This window comes from Protopterus annectens, chromosome 9.part0, assembly GCF_019279795.1.
Source record: "Protopterus annectens isolate FY-2018-M chromosome 9.part0, PAN1.0, whole genome shotgun sequence".
Classification (NCBI taxonomy): Eukaryota; Metazoa; Chordata; order Ceratodontiformes; family Protopteridae; genus Protopterus; species Protopterus annectens.
Window position 1 is genome coordinate 1849557337 of NC_056743.1, and position 15014 is coordinate 1849572350.

Consider the following 15014-nt stretch of genomic DNA (forward strand, 5'->3'; position numbering starts at 1 on the left):
ACTTTGAGAAAAGCATGACCCTTTTTGCATCTCCAGCCCCCTTTCTTCAGCTTGGCATGCTCTGATTTTGCCATTATAATGAAAACTAATGCTTTACTGAGGTCAGATTATTTTCAATATTAGTAATAACCATGAAATGCAACAGCACACAAAATATAGAAATAAACAAAAGTGTCATTGTTCAGACCAGTTTTCACTGCAGGAGATGACTGCATAAAAATAAGATAACCAGAACGACACTTTAACCAGATTACAGTTAGTACAGCGTCATCAAGAGCTATGAGTGTTAAATGGTTCTGCTTCTTAGGGATATTTACGTTCCTTCCTCTTCTCGTATTTCTCTTTCTCTTTTTTCAGTAAGTTGTAACCTAATTCATATCAAAAGCCCTTTCATACCAAGTCTGTTACATTATTTGTTTATTTTGATTTAATATAAATTCTAACACAAGCACAGGTCACAACATGCAGGATCAGGTCTGTGCATTCAGCTTCATCTTAACTGTGCTGATTTTATCCACATTCAAAGGTAAGAGCAGTTTATTTGGTCTGTTAACTGTTAATAAATTGTATGTGAAAATGTAATATTTGAATACTGCTGTTGTCACACTCCTCTGTCAAACTGTACTTAAATGTTTGTAATCCAGGGAATCATGAAGTTAAAAGAAAACTTACAATCACTCTGCATACTTTTATTAGTACTGTAGTGATAATTAAATATGAATCAACTTTAAAATGTAGTCCATATTTTGTGGTTTAACTTGAATCTTTCATATGGTTACACAAATGCCTTAATAGTCATACTGTATGTAGGTAGAAGCTGTGAGAATCACTCTGTGGTCATCAGGTTTATGGTTTGTCTGTAGCTCATTGTGTTAACCCACTAACTTAAACTGTTCCAATAGAAGAAATGCTCCTAGTATGGCTGCCAGCAAATATGTGTCCAGACATTCTTGGGATCATTTTGAAAATGCCTCAGATAATGGGATTCTCTTCAAATACTCATTATTTAGTTTCTCTGTTTTAGTTTGCATGAGTATGTTTGATCGTTACTTTGTTTATCTATGTTTGTTTGCTCTCGTATTTTTTAAGGTGTTGGTGCTTGAAATGTGTTTTTTGCTTCAGTCTGAGATCACAGCATGACAAAAAACGCACATTATTATTATTATTATTATTATTATTATTGTTATTATTGTTACTTCTTAGATCATCTCGTTTTTTCAGAGTTGCAGTGATCTCAGTCTGAGAATAATTAATAGAATGGTCAGGTCTGTGAGTTTGATCCCCACATGGGGAGTGTAGCGGGGGGAGGGTCTTGCCACTGTATAAAAAAAATGTACCTTTTGTAAAGTATTTGCATAAAAATATCTTATACTGAAGTGATATGTTTATATGCTATGTGTACTCAAGACAGTAGCTTCATATAATTGGTATTATACATTTGTATTTCAAGAAGATTGACCAAGATGTAGTAGAGGAATCCAGATAATCATACTGGGTTTATTAAACAGATTCAATGATCAATCATTTATGAAATAATGTCTTGAAAGATACTGGCATGGATTCCTGACTGAAATCTCTAACTAATAACTAGCTATGGAGGCACACCCAAATGATGAACTAAGTTGTGCAATCTGCTAGTGCAAAGTCACTAATGAAGGATTTGTGAACATGAAATTAAATATGTAAATACATAACTAACACTGCAGTGCAAGTAACACAGTCATCAGCTTTAGGTAGAGACTAAAAGGATAAGTTCACGGATAAGGGGCAGGAATAAGGTATCTTCACAGAATATCAGGGCTCACTTTCTATGGCAGGGTAAAAGAGATTGGAAAATTGGAAGGATCTGGGAATATGGTTACAGCTTCGTTATGCTGACAGGACTTATATGACATGGTTTTGATCACCTTGTAAGGATGCCCTGGGCATTTCCCATAGAAGATGGACCAGTGAGATTCCATTGAGAAGAGGGAGAATGGAGGATATGTTGGAATGATTCCCTCAGCTTACTGGGAATCCTTGGAGATATCTCTGGATATACCAGAAACTGCTACTGAGGATAGGTATGTCTGGTCTACACTGCTCAGTTTGCTACCTCATCAGGACAAGTGCTTTAGAAAAGGGTTGGATACACACATAGTCATTGATTTGTTTTTGCATAACCATTAATAAAGTTGCTTCCCATTTGCAAACTAACATAAAAACAACACTTTACTTTTTATGTTGCTAAGCATTGCCAGATATATATAATCTAAGTGGAGCTGTAACAGTTCATTCAATTTGTTATTGAAATGTAATTTTGTACAATAAAGTGTTATGTTTACTGATAATTCTACGTCACTAATGAGGTTGTTTTACTTGAGTTAGTAACTGTTGACACGGACAAACTACTAAATAACAAAAGTGAAAAGCCACCAGCTAAATAATGGATGAAAATTATAAATTATATAATTAAAAATTATATATTTTATATATATATATATATATATATATATATATATATATATATATATGTATATAGATGTATTTATTGGTTCTTCATATAAAATCTTAATAATATAGTTTTATATAGGTAGTAAATAATTTAATAATAATTTAATAACGTTTTACAATATAAATTATAGTGTAATTTTAATTGATTTTGACTTTTATTCCTAAATAAGCTGATATCATATGTTGGTTTGTATAGATTTATAATTTCTATATTTGTATTTTTTGACATTCGTATTATTCAAAGATAGATTTTTAATTTATTTAATGAGACATATTGATAGTATCAGTCATCCAGCATATAGTTTAATGTTTATAAGAAGTTTAAATTACAAAATTCTATTATAACGTAAGATCCTTTATTAATGCAAATTCGAGGAAAGAAGAAATATTTTCAAACACTCACTTTATTATTGCTGGGCATGCTCATTTTGTATTAGCCATGTAAGCAGGATTTTTTGAAAAAAGAGAAGCTTATATAAGGAAGTGATGTAATTTAACTGATTGTCTGATGAAGTTTAAAACTTTTTAAATGAAAATGCTTATTTCTATTGTTCGTTTCAGTGAATTTTTTTGATTGTTAATGTTAAAGTCCATTTTGCTATAAGTCTGTCGGTTTATTATCAAATTAAATATCTTTTATTTTATCCGGCTGGTGGCTTTTCACTTTTGTTATTTACTTGAGTTAGTGTTTTTATCTGCCTAGGCATGGAACACATTTTTAGCATGATTGCTGGGCTTTCAGAAACTGAAAAAGAGATAACAATCACAACTGAAGCCTTACATAGGTAGTGTTTGGGGAATATCAAGAAAAAATATGAAAGTAGTAGCTTATTGAGAAATTCCACAAAATATTATATAAAAATTAATCCATATTGCAGCAATATTTTTAATTAAAATTAGTGTTTAGCAATAATTTTTCTTGCTTCTCAGATACAATGTCTATAGTATGTTTAGAGCACATTGCTGCTAGTTAAGGGAAGTGTTTATTTTGGAAAATTGAAACTAAAATTATTTCCCTAGACAAGGCAGAATTTCAATATGTATAGTAAAGTCAGGTTTTCAATGTCGTACTACAAAAAGAAGAAAATAAACACTAATGCCTGGCTGGCAAATCAGACACATCACCATAGTAAAGAGTAAACAGTTTGGAAAAACTCATAAAATGCTAAGCATCATTTTGCATATTGCAAAATAGTGATAACACATGTACATAAAAGTGTTTGTGATATTATGCTGCAGCGTGAGGTGTACTGTAGCTGGTGTGAGTTTGTGTTTTTTTTTTTTTTGTGAGAAGAAACTGATACATCCTTAAGGTAAATAGTAATGCAAAGGGTTGCTGTGAGGTTTGAGCAGCTAGTGTAGGGAGACAGCAGATACATTTGTCATGCATTTGCAATGCACCATGCATAACAAGAAGTTACTGCCGAATTTGGTAGAAAAAGTAGACAACACTGCCTGGAACAAAGTTTAATATGTTTAGCAAACTAGTTATTGACGAATACCAAATAAATGAATTCTACAGTTTCACAATTATCATAATTGGTTTTACCCTCATATTGACAACTTCATCTTTTAACTTAACTTTAATGGGCATGAATATTATATGATTTGGAATATGTATGTATGTAATAATATAATAATATGTAATAAAAACATAATAAATATATACTGTGCGTGTGTATGTATATGGGTCTACTTCAGTAGACCGAATTTACACTTACCCGAATTGAAGATCATGGAGATGACAGCACTAAAATGTTAATAAACTGAACCTGAACATTACCAATTTATTTTTTACACAATATCTCCAATTTGGGTAAGTATAAATTCAGCTTACCAAAGCAGCTTATCGAAGTTCCGAAACTTCAAAATTCATATAGCCGAGAACATAAAAATAAAAAGCAAAACATTTCTATTTTTAACATTTTTGCATCAGGACAAGCCACCCCCCCCTGCACCCCTACACCCCCTGCTAATTAAATATACCAACTCTGAGGTCATACTGCAATGAGGAAAAGGGCAAATGTCCTGATCTGTGCTGTACACTATCTCCATTCATTGAGGGAACAACATGGGCGAAATTCTTGGCTAGGCTTATAAGGGCTTCCAGGCCAGTAGCCTAGTATCCTCCTATGAACTTATGTCTGAAGTTTTAAAACTTATATATCTATATAAATATATATATATATATATATATATATATAGATGTATATTAATATAATAGCAATTTTCAAACCACTGTTATGTCAGCATCACTCACGTTGCCATATTGACGTTAACAATCACAGGTCAATGTACTTCTGCACTATACTAAGCTAATGACCATTATGGCCCTTATAAGTCCAAATGTGTGACCCTAATGTGATCTACAAATTTGATTTATATAGAGAGTGATTTATTGATTGTTTCTATCCATCAGAGGTATAATAGCCAGACCAGGGAGTGAATTTCCATTTACCTATACATTGGTCTATGTTGCACTTAAATAGGGATCGGGAGGAACTCTGCTTCACATGGATGAGGAGTCTGTTTCAGAGAATGGAAATTCTCTGACACAAACTCTGTCTCTCCAACATATCCTAATTATGTCGCAAGAAAAATTTACATCCTTTATTCTAGCAGTTCTGATGATGTTTGTTTTTTAGCTGTACAAAAGTTCATCAAAACAGAATCCAGAGCTGTCTTGTATTTCAGGCAAAGATCACCTCTGTGTGATACTCTGTAAAGAGACAGAGGTTTGAGGTGGTCAGTGTACGACATTGTGTTTACTCACTGTATACTTTTGTAAGGAGCCTTTGTGCATGTGTCTAGTCAGTGACATACCGAAGGGACACTAACAAAGCATTATACTGTATGATGTGTCTGATGAGGGCCAAATACAGTGGTATGATGATCTCTGTGGACATAGATGTCATACCTTTGATTATAGGTTGAACAAGATAGAAAGGTTTTCTTACTGCCTTGGAGACTTTGATATTCAGTGTTAAGCCATGGCTTTGTCACAAAACTTTTATCTATGTAGACCTTATCGAAGGGTGTTCTCATCTTGGGATGATTCAATGACTGCTCCCAGTTATCAATCATCTGCAAACTTGGTTAGCCAGAGGCCTTTGACATTAGCTTTGTCATCCAAGAAGTAGATGACAAAGAGTAATAGGCCTAGCGGAGAGCCCTGGGGACTCCACTGGTGACAGGTCTCTTTGTGGAGGTGACCTCACTGATTCTAAGCTCCTGGATCCTATCAGTGAGCCAGCTAGCTGCCAAGCATGATATAAAAGGGTTTACACCTAATTCTCTATGTTCGTTGACAAGGTCTCAGTAGGGTATAGTATCAAAAGCTTTATCTAGATCTAGGTAGGCAGTATGCACCATTTTCCCCCATCCATTTCCTTGGTGACCTCTTCAAATAATTCCAGAAGATTCAGTAAACATGACCTTCCATTGACAAAGCCAAACTTGTGATGGATTCAGTGTCTGGAGGTCTCCGTTGTCCTTGTTGACGATTTTCATGATATTCTTTACATGGATTTGCAAATAAGACTAGTCAGACTAATGGGTCTGTAGTTTTAAGGATCTGTTGAAGTCCCTCTTTCATGAAGGAGAACAACCATTGCAGTCAACCATTCACATGGCACAAAGCCTGTTTTAAGACTACAGTGGCATAATGACTCCAGAGCTCCTGATAAATTGTATTTTAGACTATCCAGCAGGCATCCTGGGATGTTACTGGGGCCCACTGAGGCCATCTTCTTGGTTTTAATGACTGCAACCAGTATATGTTCCCTAGTTATAGTTGGAGGGGTTATGCTTGAGAGCATTTTGGGGGGATGGTTGGAGGTTAAAGGGAGTAAACTCTGAACTATATTTGTCCGTTAACAAGTTTGCTGTATTTTAGGATCGATGAATGTGCCACTATTATCCAACAGCTCAGCACATTGCTGTGTGCTTCCCTTGAGGTTTCTGACATAGCTGTAGAAGGCCTTGTGGTCATCTTTCATCTGGGAAGCTATCTTAATCTCAAAGTTGGCTTTGCTTGACCTTATTAGCCCTCTCAGTTGCCTATTTAGATTGATGAGAGAGTTTTTATCTTTATGGGAATTACCCTTCCCGATTTTTGCCATAATTTTTTTTCTTTAGCTGTACATCCTGTTTAATTTGGGGTGCCAACAAGGCGGCTTGTTTCTGGGGCTAGTTGTAGACTATCGTCTGGTAGGTAAACCAGCCTCTATGCAGCCATTGACATGGTTGTACAGAGCTTCTGAGAGCAATTTGGCATAGGCTGCTGTGTTCTTGTGGTTTGGAAGGGCATTGTGATTTATCAAACAACCAATTAAAGGTAATTTGCATTGGAATATTTCACAACTGTTACTAGTTTTAATGGGATTATGGCATTAATTTTGATCTCTAAGGAGATAGCTTTATAGACAGAACTTACAAGAAAGTATGAGACATCTGGGGAGGGGGTTCAGGTGTAGCATTCTCCCAGTTGTTTGTGCACAGGGACCAGAATGTTGGAGCCTCTAGTGGGCATATTCACTCTTTCATCAAGGGTATTTGTAATTTATAAAGTCTAGGAATCTTTGTGCCTGAAGATTTGAGGATGTGTAGGATTCCCAGTCTATAGAGGGTAATTAAAGTCTCCCATGAATAAGGTGTAAGTCTCCCATGATTAATGTGTTAGGTTGGATGCTAATTATCTCCAGTAGGTCCAAGTATTGCAATGTAAGCTTCTTGCAACATGAAGGGTAACCTGTAGCTGGCTAGGATATGGCACAGGATTTTGTCTACAGTGATCTGCACATGAAGGAACTGCAGCACATAATCCTGTTTGACCACCTCAATGAAATGCATGTTATTGATGTATATTGAGACATCTCTACCTTTAGACCTTGTCTGTGCAGCTATTAGTCTAAGTGTGTGGAAGGCTCTGAACCTTGCATTGCCAGGGTAGTCTCTGCTGCTTTAAAACATGTTTCTATAACTGCCCAAATGTCTGCATTCTTCAGTGTGAGGAGGGCTGGAAAGGAATGTCGTTTTTTATTGAGCTCCTGACATTCAGTAGTAACACCTTCAGGTTCAGATGAGCTGATTTTGCTATGTCAGTAGGTTTGTCAATTTGGCATTGCCTAAAAAAGCACTATGGGAGTAAATAACATTTTAACCAGAATTCAAAAGCCTAGAGCAGAAAGGTGCAAACCATCCTTGGCAAAGCAACATAGTCTATCAACCGTGTCCTTGCAAGCTGACAAATACTGAATCCCCTTAGAATGACATGTGAAAGTAGACAGTTGTTGAAATCAATCATTTTTTGCTTATGTTGTGGCATCATCCTTGATAATGGTAATATGCTGTTCAGTTGCTAGGCTCATATCAGCCTGACACACACTGTCTGAACACTCCATAATGCCTGTATTCAGACTATGATGGAATCATGCTGAAAGCTGTGGTGTAATGACTTGAGTGCATGCATGATCTGACAGAGCCTGGCTCCAGATAAGCAACTAAAAGTTATTGTCTTCTTGTTCAGCCTGGTTACAGGGCATCAGTATATCTTACAACTGAGTCCAATATGATGAGAATCCTGAGAGTATGTTTGCTTGCCTTAGGGGCTTACTGTTTGGCTCCACTGAGAGTGACAGGATGTGTGGTGTTAGGTGTTTTTTTTCTGAGTGCCTTTGGACTTGCTGTGGTATACCTTTGACAGCGGGTGGTCTAGGTGATCTTTGTTTTTTTATGAAGAATGCTTGTAAAGCTTCACCATAGGTTAGTGTATGTGTGTGTTGTGTGCTGTGTAAAGTGGGTGTTGTGCATGCGTGGTTTTGACAACCTGATGTTCACTTGTTGAAAAGTTTAGCCTCCGGTGTCATTGTATAAGTGTACCTCCTGCATACTGTGTCTGCTTCCTTAAGTATTAAGTGGTTGTCAGTAAACATGAAACAATTGCTTCATTGTCTCAAGATTCTCATATCTACCAAGGTGGCTACAAAGAAGTTATAAAACTGCAAATCCATACTGTCTCCAGTCTTTTGATATGTGAGCTACAAGGGGATGGTGTATTGGGGTTAGAAGGCTATTAAGGGTACTTTGTTGGTGCAGACTAATAAGGGTACTTTATTGGGGCAGATTATGCTAAACAGTACTAAGTTTTACTAATGTTAATGTTTACAACAATGCTGAGTTCAACTAAATCTGTAGGTATTGTCACTCGATGTTCAACTAGTGCTCTAAGCTTGTCAGGGTATAAGGTATTTGCACGATATTTCTGCTGTACAGGAAACAGTTTATGGACCATTCTACAGGGAAATTTTCCTTTTAGGTGTTTGCTGCTATACATAACAACAATGAAAAAATAGAAAATGAACTAATGAGCCCTCTGGCCTATAAAATGATTACACTGCGAGTCCTTTTTTGAATTTCCCAACTCATATAGACAAGATGAAAAATTCCCATCCTCCTAATGTAATAACACAGTAAAAGAGGCCCAGAAGTGAAATGCTACCACAAAGCACTTAAACAACTAGCTAGAAATCCATTGTTGAAGGCAATTTCAAAACAGTCAGTAAAAGTGAAACGAAGAACTTTTTTTTTTTTGCAAAATATTCAGTGAAATGCGCACATAAAACAGGAAACAGTAGCAATCACTCAAAATAATTTAAGTAATATTTAGCAAACAAAGGTACTTAACTTTGTCTGGATGTTACTGGATACAAGTTGAACACTTCTGGAATGCAAGCTGTGGCTACAAGTATCGCTGAGCTCCAGTAAAAAAAGCAGGTGACCGTATGCAGTAAAGGAGGTTTACTCATAAGCAATACTGGTTTGCTGGGTGGGCACTCACCTAATATTATGGATCTATGGAAAACAGTGGGTGGCAAGAGTACACAAAACATAGCCTATACAGCAGTCAATAGCAGTGAAAGGGAGAGACTTTGGAAATCAGATTATCATAGGGGTGGATGCCAGTGACACAGCCTTATAAAATAAGAACAACAAAAGGGTAGGAGGGTTTAGAAAACTTTCAAGGCATAAGCAAGCTAACTAGAGAGGACACCAATCAAATAAAGGCAATATTGGAGCACTTCTAAAAACTTTAGCTTAATGTGTTAGTGAGGGGTGTGGCAGAGACAAAATGCAAGCAAGTAAATGATAAACAATATAAAAGCACTGAAGCACAAACTGGAACAGAGACAATTCTCTCAATATTGAACTTCTACTACAGTTTAAGGCATCAGATTATACAGAAATTTACCAGTAACATTGTTTATGGAAAAATGCAATAATAAATGATTAAGGCACAAATCTAGCAATAGTAGTACACAGTCAGTTACTGTGATCATATTACTTCCTGAGCAGAATTCAAGAGATTTGATGTCTGCTATGTATTTGTTCATGGACGAAACCTTCCTAAATCTGAGAAAATTGTGTAAACAACTTTATATTCTGCAAGGCTTTGTAGATGTATGTAACATGAGCATAACACTGCCACTATTATTTGTACTCATGTAATGAAAGTCCGACAAAGTCTACAGTCTTCAAGTGGCATTGTGTGTATGAGTTGTGTAATTGATATCGAGTTATCTGCCAACATTAGATTTATATTATATGAACTTGAACCTGCTGAGATAAAAAGTATAGCTAAAAGCATAGCCTCTGCAGAAAGTTATGGCTATTTTTTCACTTTGTTGAAAATATCTGGTAAAAAATTTAGATGTTGGGCTTATCCACATTATATTACACTGACATATTGTTTCAGCTGTATGTGAAAAAAATTAATCTTTGTCATTTTTTTGGCAGTGGATGAAGCCAGCTCTGCTTTAGCACAACATAAAGCAATTTCTCTCTGAAGTTTAGCTGTTCCTTAAAATTTTTGAGGAAGTGCACTTATTTGGAAAATGCAAGTAGTTTACCACTAGAGGCACTTTTAGTAGCATATTATTCCCATGTTTTCAAGTAGTTTTTGGAATGTCTGTAATTTAAACAAATTTTGTCTCCATAGAACTCAAAACTTTAGAGAGGCCTGGCAGTGTTTGCTTTTTCTGCTTGGTAAGAAACTTGTAGATTTAACAAACTAGAATAGATGTTCTTGTATGACAGAAAAACAGTGCGTATGAACTATAAAATAGATTAATGGCAGGTAATCTAACTTTTCTTAAACAATAATGTTTAGCTAGGCAAGAAGAACAGTTTAAGAAAGTTATGAGCATTAGTTTGTAGAGTGTGGGCCCTTTTTTTTAGAACTAATGCATTCAACCACAAACTTTAGTGTAATGGTTGTGATGCTACTGACATGCTGTGTGCTCCCATCTGTGTGTCAATGGTTTGATTTCACAAATGAGTACTTTGCAGTTATGCAGTGGTAAATAGATTGCAGAGAGTTCTGTTTATACATTTCCCTAGAAAGGTTGTCACCTTGAATGGCAACAGGGATATCCGAGTGCCAAGTTGTTTTTTTTCAGATCAGGCTTTTCAGTTGATATTTTCCACACATGTTTACAGCTGAACTTTTTCTACTTAACAGTAGCATTACTTGCACATTTCATAACATGCTGATGATTTGTTTTTGGATATGGCGTGCTGATGTGGATTTATACTTTTCTCATTTTCTAGCCATTTCAATAAAGATGTACTTTGGCAAGTGATATTTTAAGGTAATTCATGGTCAATCAACAGCTTTTGATCACTGACAATGATGAAATAATAGAGCAATGCCACAGTAAAGTAGCCAAATTCACAACCAACCAACTATATAGATCATATCACTCTGTCTATCTCCCTGAAACAATTAAGCTGGTTCAAACTATATAATTCTCTATTGTACTGACATTTAATTACAACCTTCAACTAGTGCATACCCCTGAAAAATTCCCATCTCTTTACTCCATCATTCAGCCTTAGATTAGTGAGAGACATCTCACTCCACTGAAAAATCATTACTGTCCATAACTAAAGGTAACAACAATGTAGGCTACTCACTCAACTCCAACTGCATTGGACACAGCTGGCATGCTATTCGAATACACTTAATAACACTCTGCTGCCTAAAAGACTTTAAATGCCAACTGAAGCAACAACTGAGAGATAAATGGCTTTATACCTGCACCTCTGCTGGTTAAACTGGTACTAATGTAGCTATATGAATTCATACTACAACTTTCTGCTGCACAAAAGTTCAATGCACTATTATCACAAGCATACACTACAACATCATCTCTTCTCTTTTATCGTCTTTGTGCTTCCTCCCCTCCTTCCTTACTTTGCACTGCTCTAAATCATTATCCTGTCTTCCTATGTCCTAGAGTTTTTAAAGTCATTACAGTAACAAATATTCTTACGTAAAACCGGACAATCTATGCATACCAATGATACTGCAGTGCATATACCATCCTCTATAAAAACATATTTATTCATATTCAACCCACAAGGTCTGCCTACAATGCTGGCCGCTATTCACGATTGTGTTAAGCCCTGGAAAGCAAGATGTGATGCCTTCCAGTATAATGTCATTCTCAGCAGTTGTGAATGGTGGAAGCCTCCTGTGGTACATATTTCCTGGAAGACAATAAGAGGGGACCACATTACAGGACCAGATATGTGGACGTCCACTATGTACAGATCCTGCTAGCACATTATGGCATGCATTATCCACTCCTCCCTCACACATCATACCCCACAGTCTGTACACACTACATGTGTGGATATCACCAAGACAGTACCAATACTGGGTTATGTCCCTGTGTGCCATGACAGATTCTGTTGTATGTCTCAACACCCATCACTGCAGTCTACTGTGGTGTGTTCCCTATGAGCAAATTCCCACTGATATGTCATACGGCTACTGTCAGACAAACAGCAGTGTGTTATATGAGGACAGTCCAGCAAAACCAGTGTGTCACAATGACAGAAAGCAGTGCAAACCTGCTGTAGTATATGTTCCCTGTAGTCATCATACCTATCAACTATAGAGATGTTTGCAGAATGTCAGGATATTTGCCTCATACAGGTGGTCCATTCCATACAAACATGTGGATGTCTGACAAATGGTTGACCAAGCATGGATGGTTGATATAAGGAAGTACAGTCATAATCTGACTTTCACAGGTCATACCCCTCAGAAAACAGTTATGTTACAGTAATATCTGTTAGTCTACTCATGTTCTTACTTTGTAAGTGCTATATTTATACTCTGTCGCTGAGTTTAGGCCTTTGGCCCCCCATTAATTATGGTTTTGTCCTGACTTCTTGATGCTGGAGGTTGACAGGCATGTTAGGCATAGCTCTCAACCCAACAGGGACTAATGTCAATGAAACAGGGGCATAAGCAGAGTACATCAGGGACATTCAGGGACACTTTTACAGTGTTATAACTATTTATGTGACACATTCACGGAATGAGAGGAGGTCAAATACAGTACATTGTTTGATGTTATATGAGTGTACTCCCTTATTTATTGTCAATATGTATTACGTGTAATCCACTAGCTTTCCTACAACAGACGACCTTTGTAGAATGGATTGACAGGGACAGAGCTGAGATGTGATTGACAGCAGGGACAGTTGAGAGGCATGCCTGTAAGTGTAGGACAGCAGAGTATCACTGACATGTCAATATCATAGATCTAAGACAAGCCTAGTGCTGTAACCCTTATTACCCATGCCTCCATCATCCCATCTGCATCCTGTTATATAGAGAACTATATTACATACTTGGTGGACTGCAGTATTCCTTTAGTGACTCTTTCCTCTGGAAATGCTTCAAACATATGCTGTCTGTGTGACTGAAATCTCATACAGACCTGCTCCCCATAACCCCTTCATTGTTTTTTGAAGATATTGGTCATTAACAGGTAATTTCCTCTGCACTAATCTGTGGCTCAGTATTGCTAACTGCAGCCAGAACAGCTGAATTGCACTATCATTAGCCAATGACATGGCACCACAGTGCAATATATAAGGCCTTCCTCTAGGCCTTGTCCCCTTTCTTAGTGTTTGAAATAGGCATTAATGAGGTGTGGAGACTACAGCATCACAGGGGGTAGGTACCAATACTGTCCACTGTAGAGATGTATGAAGTATGTGCACAGTTTTGTCTCATATGTTTGGTCAGTGTCTCATGACATTGTGGTCATCTGGCAGTTAACTTGCAAACATTATGAGTTGAGGTCAGTAAGGGATGAGAGACATGTGAGTGTCACATTTCATACCCATCAGAATATACATGCTAATGAAGTAGCTGTTATTCTGTCAACCTACTGTCTTTATAGGGGCATACTGTTACACATGTCCCTATTTCTGGGCCTTCCCCCCATTAAGTATGGCTCTGTTTGGATCCCTTGGTCTAGGGGGTTGGAAGGTATGGTAGATCTGCAGCAGCTGCCTTTACATACAACTGTGTATTTTATAGGCTACAGCATCTGCTGAAGCCTACTAAGCATAGGGGAGTGTGAACACTTTGGACAGCAAGCTGTACGTGTAACTGTGGCAGCTGTGTCAGGCCTGTCATTACAGCAGAGCCAGCATAGGGGTATGTCATACAGTCCAATAAATTAATGTGCTTAGGGTCCATTTGTTATGCAACAGTGTGAATAACAGAGTATTAGTCAACTTATAGTTAGGCTATATGGATATGTGAATTGTGTCCCTGCCTGCAAGCCTTTGTCTTGCAGTTAATAATGTAGCAGTAACCTTTGGGGATTAAGATTGCAAGACACAGCTGGCACTTGCTGTCTTCACAATAATGTAATTAAAGTGCAACACAACACTGGATTAGAACCCCGGACTGTGTGTGAAAAAATGTACTACAGATAATGCATTTAACAGACTGAGCTTCTGAGAAACTGTAACAGCATGTCTATTTGCAAGATATTTGTGCATATATACAGGCTGTGAGAAACATTTCTACCACCATGAGTATGTGCATGGCTTTATATGGTTTTATTTCTGCATCAGGGTCCCAATTGAACATGTACTTTTACATTGCTGCCTTAGCAGGTGTCTTATCACAGGTTGCTGATAAAAAGGCACATATACCTGATATCACAGGCCTCACTGACATCCATTATTATGTCTTTGGCTGTCCACAGGTGTATTATTGCACCAGGGTCCAAGGTACATTCCTATTTTTCAAATAACTTTTTTATGTCAATTACATGCTTAATGACTGTAGTTAGCAATCAGTATGTATTGCTGGGAACAGTTGGTTGACCTCAAACCTGTTTAGCATGGTGGGTTAATATGCTATGCTAGAGTTGAGAGGAGCCTGAGTTTGAGACCTTCCAGAGCTGTTAACGGTTTACTATTGGCATTTCGAATCCACTTCAGTCAACCATTTAAAATGTTGACTCTAAATGTAGAATTCAAAATGCCAAAAAGTAAACCAAAGTGAAAATGAATACATTGACAACCATGGTTTAATGTATTTGACATCGCAGGAGTTGACATCACTCACCTTCCGCTATGCATATTAATGTACCTTTAAACTGTAAAGTCAATGGTACATTAATTCTATTGTTTTGAAGGGGAGC

At 37.0% G+C, this 15014-nt stretch overlaps 1 protein-coding gene across 1 annotated transcript in view; it reads left to right on the top strand.

Moving 5' to 3' along the window:
- Positions 1-361: 361 nt before the first annotated feature.
- The window catches only part of LOC122810802 (tyrosine-protein phosphatase non-receptor type substrate 1-like), an 841893-nt gene continuing 827240 nt past the window's right edge, over positions 362-15014 (top strand). The window contains exon 1 of the mRNA XM_044082363.1: positions 362-526. Coding sequence (XP_043938298.1) covers positions 463-526 — 64 coding nt within the window. The 5' untranslated portion in view covers positions 362-462. The remainder of the gene's footprint in view (positions 527-15014) is intronic.